This window comes from Nomascus leucogenys, chromosome 10, assembly GCF_006542625.1.
Source record: "Nomascus leucogenys isolate Asia chromosome 10, Asia_NLE_v1, whole genome shotgun sequence".
In the NCBI taxonomy this organism is placed as follows: domain Eukaryota; kingdom Metazoa; phylum Chordata; class Mammalia; order Primates; family Hylobatidae; genus Nomascus; species Nomascus leucogenys.
In genome coordinates this window covers 4,617,100-4,627,208 of record NC_044390.1, presented here as the reverse complement: position 1 = coordinate 4,627,208, position 10,109 = coordinate 4,617,100, and the positions used below count along the sequence as shown (strand labels likewise).

The following is a 10,109-nucleotide window of genomic DNA, read 5'->3' as shown; positions in this document are numbered from 1 at the left end:
GAGAAGCGCGCACACAGACAGAGGCAGGAGACCCAGACAGACAGAGACAGGGAGAGAAAATATCACAGAGGGCACCAACGTGGACAGTGCACAGCGAGAGAAGAGCACGGAGATCACTGAGATTGCCAGGTGGCGACCCCGGCACAGAGACCCAGCGCGTCCGTGTTCACCAGAGCAGCCACGCAAGCTCACATGCACACCCAGGCTCAGACACTGGGGAGAAGTCCTTCCCAAGCGGGGAGATCACAGTCTGGCCTCTTCTTGAGAGACCTGGAGACCTGATCAGAGGAAGAGACCCCCACGCCAGAGCAACCAAAAACAGCCAGAACCCGAGAGCCTAGGAATCGGCGACAGAGGCACACGGCAGGCAGACGCGCCTTCTGGGCCTCTTTCCCTTGACCCACTTGAGAGTCTGGGGAGTGCCGGGGACCGTGCAGATGGACTACATTTCCCAGCAGGCCTCGCGGCAGACCCTTCCCCCAAGTGCGGCTCCTTGCCGCCAGGGCTGATGGGAAATGTAGTCTCCGGACAGGGCCAGACCAGTGGAGCGGTGTGCCTTGTCTGTGTGTTTGGAGGGGACTGAGCCCCAAAGCTTCGCAGGCTTCCTTGCAGACCCGGGCACCTCTTCTTCCCTGCAGTCCCCTGGGTTTCCATGACCCGGTCCAGCTGGATGCTGGGGCTGCCCCTCTCTCCATCACCGCCGCTACGCCCCCATCCAGTGCCCGCAGGCCCCAGCCCCCCGCTCCGACCCTCGGCGGGCGGCCTGCCCCTTTAAGAGTGGCCCCGCTGACATCACGGCGGGGGGGGGGGGGCTGGCCCGGCTCCCGGCTCCGCGGCGGCTGCAGGACCCGACTCCGCTCTGCGCCCGCCCGCTGCTGTAGGGACCCCGGCCCGGGACGCCCCCTCCCGCTTCCTGCAGCTGTCCAGACCCCAGGCTCCGCCCCAGGCCTGGCTAGAGCCCCAGTCCTCGTCAGGGGACCCCCAGGATTGTCCCTGCTGTCTCTCCTTCTCAGTCTCTCTCTCTCTCTGTCTCTCTGTCTCTATGTCTCTGCCTCTGTCTCTGTCTCTTCTCCAAGCTCAAGGTCTCTGGGTCTCAGCATCTCTCAGACCCAGGCCTCTGGGCGTCCCCCTGTCTCTTTCTGTCTCTTTCTGGTCTCTGACCTCTCCACTTCCCGGGCCCAGAATCTCTGCGCCTAGGTGGTGAGGGGTGGTCTTAAACTCTGTCTCCCTCCCTCCTTGTCTCTCTCTGTCTCTCTCTGTCTCTGTGTCTCCTTCAGTCTCCAGACCCGAGTCCCTGGATTTCTCGGCCTCAAGGTCTCGGCTTGACTTCCCCTCTCTGCCCTGTCTCTCTCTTTGTGCCTCTGCCCCTCTCGGGCTCTCTGCCTCTGTTTCTGTTCTCTCTCCCTCTCTGCCTCCCCCATCCTCAAGGCCCATCTCCCTCCCTGGCTGCATCCTTCCCCCCTTCTCTCCCCGCCCCTCCCCTCCTCCGCAGTAGCCAATGAGCGGCCGCAGGTTCCTGCTCCCGGCTCCGTCCGCCGAGTGAGGCCGCGGGCGCGGGGGGTGGGGGGTGGGAGGCCGGGAGGGGGCCGGGACGCCGGGCTCCGGGGCGGGGGCGGGGGGCGCGGGCACCGGCGACCCCGGTGGCGGCGGCGGCGGCCGGGGGAAGCCTCGGGGCCGGTCATGCGGCTGCGGGGCCCGCGGCCCGGAGCGTCCGCCCAGCCCTGAGCGAGGTGAGCGCTAGCGGAGGGTCCTGGGAGGAAGAAGGGGCGCCCCTCGAGGTGGCTGCGAGCCGGGTTTGGGGCAACAAGGGACCCGAATGGCTCCAGGGGTGGTGAGATCCTGGCGGTCGGGACGCCCGAATTCGAGCGGCTATGGGGGATGCAGGGACACCTGGGCCTGGCGATCCCGGAGGACGGGGTCCGAGGGTCCCGGAGTGGGAAACTGCACCCTTCACGTCGGAGTCGCAGCGACCGTGGGCTGGGGAGGGCAGAGGCCCGGTCCTTGAGGAAGGCGGTACGGGGCGAGGGCGGAGGACCCAGGCCCGGCCAGAGCAGGGTGTGTGTCTGGAAAGGGGTCCCCAGAAAGGGGGAGTTACGGTCCCCCGAGAGATGGAAGAGAGATGGAGTTTGGGCTTAAGACTTGCAGAAGGGGACCCCGGAGATTCAAACGCCTGAATCCGGGAAAGGGTGGGAGAAAGAGGGAGAAGAGGAGGCTCCAGGCCTGGGGGGAGAGTCCCAAAGGAAGAAAGGCTGGAGGAACAAGGAGATCTGGGCGGGCCAGTGAGAGTGAGGAGGAATTGGAGCAAGATTGGGTTTTAAAACGGGGTGCGAGCATGTGGAGAAGGGACGAGGTCCCAGCTGAGAGTCAGAGGGGCGAAAGGGGGAAGCGGAGATCGGCTACCTGGGATGGAGGCAGCCAGGGTGGCCAGGGCGATGGTGCCCGTTTCCGAGCCCACAGGGCTGCCAGAGACCAGGCAGCTCGCGGTCAAACCCCTGAGCCGCCGGGCGGGGGATGGGAGGAAAAGCTGGCCAGAGCGTTCCCTGACTCCGGATCTCGGAGGCCTCCAAGAGGCTGGGGGGGAAGGAGGGGGGATCTGGAGGCTGGGAGTGCGGGGTGGAGTGGGGAGGAGGGAGGGTTGTCTCAGACTCCAGAGTCTTTATTCAGGTGGAGCAGAGTTACAAGGTTAGAAGAATTCTGGTTAAGGAAAGTGGAGTTTTATGTCTTGATTACTTTGTAGGGGAGAGTGCTGAGGGGTCCCAACTTTCATAGTTAAAAAGATCCCGGGTATTCAGGGATGTAGAGTCTCTGGTTGATATAGGCTGAGGGTCCCAAGTTGACACCCCCAAATCATGGGATTGCGTGGCTTGGGGAAAACTCTTGCAGGGGTCGGGGGAGAATCGTGGGTAAGGAATTTCAAGTCCTTGAGCTCTGGGTTGGGAGCTCCCTCGCTGGAATTTCTAGGTTCCTAAGTGGAATCGGGGAGGCCACAGATATGAACTGGGGATCTCCTGTTTGGAGTCTAATGTTATGAAATCGGGACTCCATGCTGGATGTTGAAGAAGATCTGTGATTGGAAGTCCCAGCATGGGAAACCGGGGTCCAGAACCACTGGTAGGAAGTTTCAGATCGTGTGTTAAGAGAGTGGGTTTTGGGACTCCTGTTTGGGATTTTAGAGTTCAGGGCACTGAATCCTAGTTGGAAGGATGAGAGTCCGTTGTTTGACTGGGGTGCTCTGATTAGGATGCTGGATTGGTGGTGGTGGTGGTTGTGGGGTCCCAGCTCATTCATGATTTTTTTTTTTTTTTTTTTGAGATGGTGTCTCACTCTGTCACCCAGGCTGAAGTGCAGTGGTGCTATCTCGGCTCACTGCAACCTCACCTCCCAGGTTCAAGCTATTCTCCTGCCTCAGCCTCCTGAGTAGCTGGGATTATAGGTGTGAGCCACCGTGCCTGGCTAATGTTTGTATTTTTAGTAGAGACAAGGTTTCACCATGTTGGCCAGGCTGGTCTCGAACTCCTGACCTCAAGTGATCCACCCACCTCAGCCTCCCAAAGTGCTGGGATTACAGGTGTGAGCCACCTCACCCAGTCTCAGCTCCTGATTTTGACATTCTGGAATCTCTAATCGAGATTCTGGTTCTATGTCTCTGGGTTCCAATGTTCTGGGACTCAGCAGCCTGTGAAGACACTCCAGCATTCCAGGTCCAGGGGCCTGCCTAGATCTGGGAGGGTGGGATTGGGATTCTGGAGCTAGGATCTGGGTTGTGTGATGTCATCTCAAATTGGGATATCAAATGAGGTCAAGACACAGGATCAGAGTTAGGTCACGGGTCAAGTTCTTGGTGTTAGAATTGGGTGTTAGGCTCAAGATACAAATCCAAGAGGCTAAACTTCAGTGGGGGCCTCTGCTCAAAGTCTTAGATAGGGCTGAGGTCAAGGGTGTGAAGCCCTGGTATGGGGTTAGAGATCCTTCGTTAGTGACCCACTTGGGGATTTCTGGGTGTAGTGCAGAGACAGGGTGCAAGAAAATGTATCAGGGTATCAGATTAGGGCATGAAGTTAAGACTGGGTAGCCTGGGTTAGAGTTTCTGACCAGCTCAAATTGTAGAGCATCCAGGGTTCAAGCCTAGTGCCCTGTGCTCTGGGATCTAGGTCCTGGCTCAGAGTTGAGGTTATTGATTCTTGTTGGAGTCTGGTGTTCACAACTGGGGGCTTCGATCGGCACACAGAGACAGGGCTGTGGGATGCCAGGTCCTGGAGTTGAAATCATTGATCTGCCTAATAGTTTCTGAGTCACTGATCCACACTCAAGGTTAGGGACTCTGGTGGCATCTGATTTCTAAGTTAGGGTCTCAGGTCAGCAGGTGAGGTTAGGTTTGGGCAGGGGGACCTGGTTCTGGGGTTGAGAATCTCAAATTAGAATTTCTGCTCGGAGTCACACTATTTGGGACCCAGGTCCAAACATGGTTGGAGCCAAGATTCAATCTCTGGGCCTGGGCTGAAAGTTATGATTAGAAATCTAATTCTGGGGTTGGGGATCTGGATCTGGAGCTAGAGCACAGGCAGCAGGTTTGGGGAGCCCAGCCCTGAGGCTGAGGCTCAACAGTTGGTGTCTCTGGTCAGACTCTAGGGTTGGGGTCATGGGTCAGGCCACGGAGGTCAGATCTGAGAGAGTTCGATTTGGGAGTCGGTGTCTCTGGCTAGGGCCCAGCATCCCGGGTTGCTTCATGGGGTCAAGGCCTCTGGTCGGTCCCATGGAGTTCTACACTGTCGCTTCCCTCCCACAGGCCCCGCAGGGCGCCCCCTGCCTCTGAGGATGAGTCACTGCAGCAGCCGCGCCCTGACCCTGCTGAGCAGCGTGTTTGGTGCGTGTGGCCTGCTGCTGGTGGGCATCGCGGTCAGCACTGACTACTGGCTGTACATGGAGGAAGGCACGGTGCTACCGCAAAACCAGACCACCGAGGTCAAGATGGCCCTGCACGCCGGCCTCTGGCGAGTCTGCTTCTTTGCAGGTACAGCCCTCACCCGTCTTCCACTCAACAGTTTCTGCCTTGCCTGGGGTCTGAGAGTCTTAGCCGTAGTCCCATCCCTTGAGTTCCAGAAATCCAGAAACGGATCCTGATTCTCTCGTGGAAGTTCAAATTTCTACGTGGAGCCCCAATGACTAGCCCTTTATTCCTGGATCTAGGAGCCCCAATGCTCCAGGACCCTAACCCCTAAGGAATTCTGGAGTCTTCCTTTAAAGTTTGTAGTCTAGGTTTAGAACTTGTCCCCTGCACAATTTCAGTGCTGAATGGGCAAGAGTTAAAAAAAAAAAAAAATGCACGGGACGGGCGCGGTGGCTCACACCTGTAATCCCAGCACTTTGGGAGGCCAAGGCAGGAGTATCCCTTGAGCTCAGGAGTTTGAGACCAGTCTGGCCAACATGGTGAAACCCTGTCTCTACTAAAAATACAAAAATTAGCTGTATATGGTGGCACACCCCTGTAATCCCAGCTACTTGGGAGGCTGAGGCAGGAGAATCACTTGAACATGGGAGGTGGAGGTTGCAGTGAGCTGAAATCACACCACTGCCACTGCACTCCAGCCTAGGTGACAGAGTGAGACTCCACCTGACTCTGCCTAGCTCTGACTGCTGGCGTGCACCTGTAGTTCCAGTTATTCAGGAGGCTGAGGTGGGAGGATTGCTTGTGTCCAGGAGTTCGAGGCTGCAGTGAGCTATGATGGTGCTGCTGTACTCCAGCCTGAGTGACAGAGCAAAACCCAGTCTCTTAAAAAAAAAAAATCTATACCTCCCAGGGACCACAAAGACCCATTCATTGTAAGAATCCTGGCTCCCCAGACCTCGTCCTCTTTAGGGACCACGAGTTCTGATCTACAGCCCCTTTGTTGCTTAGGACCTAGAGTTCCAGCCTTGTCCTCCTTCAACCAGGAGTCTCTAGGGCAGCTAGAAAGAGTAGTCCGAGGCCAGGCGAGGTGGCTCATGCCTGTAATCCCAGCACTTTGGGGGGCCAAGGCAGGCGGATCACAAGGTCAGGAGTTTGAGACCAGCCTGGCCAACATGGTGAAACCCCCGTCTCTACTAAAAATACAGAAATTAGCCAGGCATAGTGGCGCATGCCTGTAGTCCCAGCTACTCAGGAGGCTGAGGCAGGAGAATCACTCGAACCCAGAGGCAGAGGTTGTGGTGAGCTGAGATCGTGCCACTGCACTCCAGCCTGGGCAACAGAGTGAAACTCCATCTCAAAAAAATAAAAAAAATAAAAAAAGAAAAAGAAAAGAAAGAGGAATCCCAGACAGACATCTACCCACCCCCTTTCCCAACACCCCTGGAGCAGTACAGCTCGTAACCCTTGGGTTGGGCCTTGCACCCCCATCCTGGGGTCTCCCCTCTATCTGTCCTGCCCCCCACCCCCCAGAGCCTCTCTAGAGCTTAGGAGCCTCTCATCCAGCCCTGTCTGTTTCTCTTCCCCCCAGGTCGGGAGAAAGGTCGCTGTGTGGCCTCAGAATATTTTCTTGAACCGGAGATCAACTTGGTGACGGAAAACACGGAGAATATTCTGAGTGAGGGGATGTGGGGGCGCCTAGCACAAGAGAGCAAGATCACAGCCGAGTTGTGGAGTGCTGGGAGGGGGCAGGACTAGGGAAAGGGTGGGGTCCAAGGGAAGGAGGGGAGGCTTGAAAGAAGGCAGAATGGGCCAGGCGTGGTGGCTCACACCTGTAATCCCAGCACTTTAGGAGGCTGAGCTGGGTGGATCACCTGAGGTCAGGAGTTCAAGACCAGCCTGGCCAACATGGTGAAACCTTGTCTCTAGTAAAAATACAAAAATTAGCTGGGCGTGGTGGTGCACACCTGCAGCTACTCAGGAGGCTGAGGCAGGAGAATCGCTTGAACCTGGGAGGTGGAGCTTGCAGTGAGCCGAGATTTCACCACTGCACTCCAGCCTGGGCAACAGAGTGAGACTCTGTCTCAAAAAAAAAAAAAAAAAAAAGGAAGAAAGAAAGAAGGCAAGGTGGTTAGGTAAGAAGAAAGGGCAAGGTTGAAAGGTGAAAGGGTGAGCTCAGTCCGGTTGGTGAGGAGCAGTCAATCAGAAAGGGGGCGGAGTTAAGCCCAAGGAGGTGTGGCCTGTGTGAGGGGGCGTGGCAGGCTTGTGTCTGCCGAGGAAATATCAGGGGAAGGGGAGGAGTCAGTGGGGGAAGGGAGGAGCCAAACAAAAAGGCAGAGGTGGTGAGAGCAGAGGTCAAGGAATGGGGAAGTGTCCCACTGGAGATTCCCCCCTCACCCCTGTCTCTCCCCATCCCCTCCCCAGAGACAGTGCGCACGGCCACCCCCTTCCCCATGGTCAGCCTCTTCCTCGTGTTCACGGCCTTCGTCATCAGCAACATCGGCCACATCCGCCCGCAGAGGACCATTCTGGCTTTCGTCTCTGGCATCTTCTTCATACTATCAGGTGAGCCTAAGGACTTGTGGGCTGGGGGACCATTTCCAGTTCCGGGGACCTGTGGTTCCTTTTCCACTTAGCCACTTCCTTGCTGTGTGGCCTGGGAGGAGTTGCAGACCCTCTCTGAGCCCCACTTTCCTTCTATGTGCAATGGAAATAGCAGTGCCCATTGCAAAGCGTCCTTTAGAGGACCACATTATAGCGAGGGCTTACTGGGTGCTAATTAGGTACCAGGCTCTGTTCTGATACTCACAACAACCTTGTGAGGTAAATCCTATTAATAGCCCATTTTACGGATATGGAAACAGACACTCAGAGGGATGAAGTCATTTGCTCAGGGCCATACAACTAGTGAGAGGCAGAGCTGGGAATGAAACTCACGCAATTCGCCTCCGGAGGCTGTATTTTTAACCACTGCTGATAAACTGCAATTAACAGTTTACAAGGCTCCTTATTTTCTGTGCAATATTTTGTTTTAAATTTTTTCAAATAAATGGAAAAGCCCAAAGAATTTTATAGCGAACACCCATGTAGCCACCACTTAGAGTCAACCATTAACAGGTCACTAGACTTGCATGATCTTGCGTCTGTCCATCTGTCTGTATGTCCAACCCTCCATCAATTTACCTTATTGTCTAAATGCATTTCAGAGTAAGTTTCAGGCATCAGTACACTTCACCCTACTTACGTCATCATACATGTGATTAGCTAGAGTTCAATATTTGTTTACGGTGTTTTTTTTCTTCTTTTGAGGCACAAGCCTCTTTTGCATATGTGATCTCACACCCATCTCCTAACATCGCTACCTAGGAGTTATTATTAGCACTGACTTGATAAAATGGGGGTACCAAGGCCCAGAATTGCATAGAGAGTTGCCCAAGATACCAATGTAAACTATTTCCAGAGGACTTGAGTGTCCAGAATTCCAGTAAAGCCTTTTTTCTTTTTTCTTTCTTTTTTTTTTTTTTTTTGACGGAGTTTCGCTCTTGTTGCCCAGGCTGGAGTACAATGGCACGATCTCGGTTCACCACAACCTCTGCCTCCCGGGTTCAAACAATTTTCCTGCCTCAGCCTCCCAAGTAGCTGGGATTACAGGCATGTGCCACCACGCCCGGCTAATTTTCTACTTTTTTTTTTTTTAATAGAGACGGGGTTTCTTCATGTTCGTCAGGCTGGTTTCGAACTCCCGACCGCAGGTGATCTGCCCACCTCAGCCTCCCAAAGTGCTGGGATTACAGGCGTAAGCCACTGTGCCTGGCTTTTTTTTTTTTTTTTTGAGACGGAGTCTCCCTCTTGCCCAGGCTGGAGCCCACTGGCATGATCTCGGCCCATTGCAACCTCTGCCTCCCAGGTTCAAGCGATTCTCCTGTCTCACCTTCCCAAATAGCTGGGATTACAGGTGTGTGCCACCATGCCCAGCTAATTTTTGTATTTTTAGTAGAGATGGGGTTTGCCATGTTGGCCAGGCTGGTCTTGAACTCCTGGCCTCAAGTGATCCTCCTGCCTTAGCCTCCCGAAGTGCTGGGATTACAGGCATGAGCCACTGTGCCTGGCCTAAAGCCTTTTTTCTTGAGTGTTACTCTCCTCCAAATTTCAACCCAGTCCAATCCAATTCAGTTAAAAATCAGCCCAAATCAACTCAGCTGGAGTACATTTAACTCCATCCATCCAACCCAACTAACCCCAATTCATTCTGACTCAATTCTTCAGTTCAATTCAAATGAATTCAACATAATTTAATTAAACTCAAATCAGGTCCTTATAATTCAGTTGATAGTTTATGAACAACCCCACTGCATGTCTCATCTCCATTCTGTTCCCTGGGGCCGGCACTCAGCTCCCTCTTTTCAGTGGCTGTGCAAATAGTTGAAAAGGGATCTTCCAACTAAGCAACTCAGATCCAAAGCACCTGATCCAGTATCCTCTCCTCCAGTCTCTGCTCCTCACTCAGCCTCCTCTTGGTGCAACCTCCCCCATGCCTTCAACCTAACCTGAAGAGACCTTTTCCAAGGGAAAGCAGGGTGCAACCTCCGTGCAAACTTGAATCACAGCGGGTGGAGCCAGACACTGAGCTAAAATAAGACTTGGAGAATATCACGATCCTAGACTGTCAGAGCGGAAAGGTCTCATCATTTTTCAAATGGAAAAATAGTGGCCTAGAGAGAAAAAGTGGGGCAAGAGTAGATAGCATGGGGATTTTTATTCAACCCGTCAAAATCATTATAAGGAAAGTCCCATTGTTTGCGATTCACAGGAACGGAAACGGGCTCGAAGAGGCGACATAGCTTGTCAATGGCAGAACTGGATTGGAATCTAGGGTATTCTGATTCCTAAATCCATGCTTATACCACCCGCTGCACTAGGAACTGACTGCCCAAGGTCACGCTGAGGATCAGTGGTGCAGGCAGGCTGGAAGTCACGTCTCTAGGGTAACAATAGAGTAATTTGGAAGAGATTGAATCCAGCTGCCTGAATTCCTTCCTAGCATTCATTTCACAGGCTATGATCTATGCACTCCAGACCAAGATATTCAGGCACGTGCTGCCAAGCTTGTGGTGTATAGTGGCTGAAGGCCACATGTTGTAAACCTAGAAAGAACTGGGTTCAAATCTTGCCTCTACTACTTACGGTTTGAACCAAAGCCTTCTTTTGTGGAGTTATTGAGGGG

General features: G+C 54.3%; 1 protein-coding gene across 2 annotated transcripts in view; it reads left to right on the top strand.

The window, feature by feature from the left end:
• Positions 1 to 816: 816 nt before the first annotated feature.
• The window catches only part of CACNG7 (calcium voltage-gated channel auxiliary subunit gamma 7), a 30,343-nt gene continuing 21,050 nt past the window's right edge, over positions 817 to 10,109 (top strand). For both annotated transcript variants that reach the window (XM_030819738.1, XM_030819737.1), the window contains exons 1-4: positions 817 to 1,730; positions 4,787 to 5,011; positions 6,477 to 6,563; positions 7,310 to 7,450. In XM_030819738.1, coding sequence (XP_030675598.1) covers positions 4,816 to 5,011; positions 6,477 to 6,563; positions 7,310 to 7,450 — 424 coding nt within the window. In that variant the 5' untranslated portion in view covers positions 817 to 1,730; positions 4,787 to 4,815. The remainder of the gene's footprint in view (positions 1,731 to 4,786; positions 5,012 to 6,476; positions 6,564 to 7,309; positions 7,451 to 10,109) is intronic.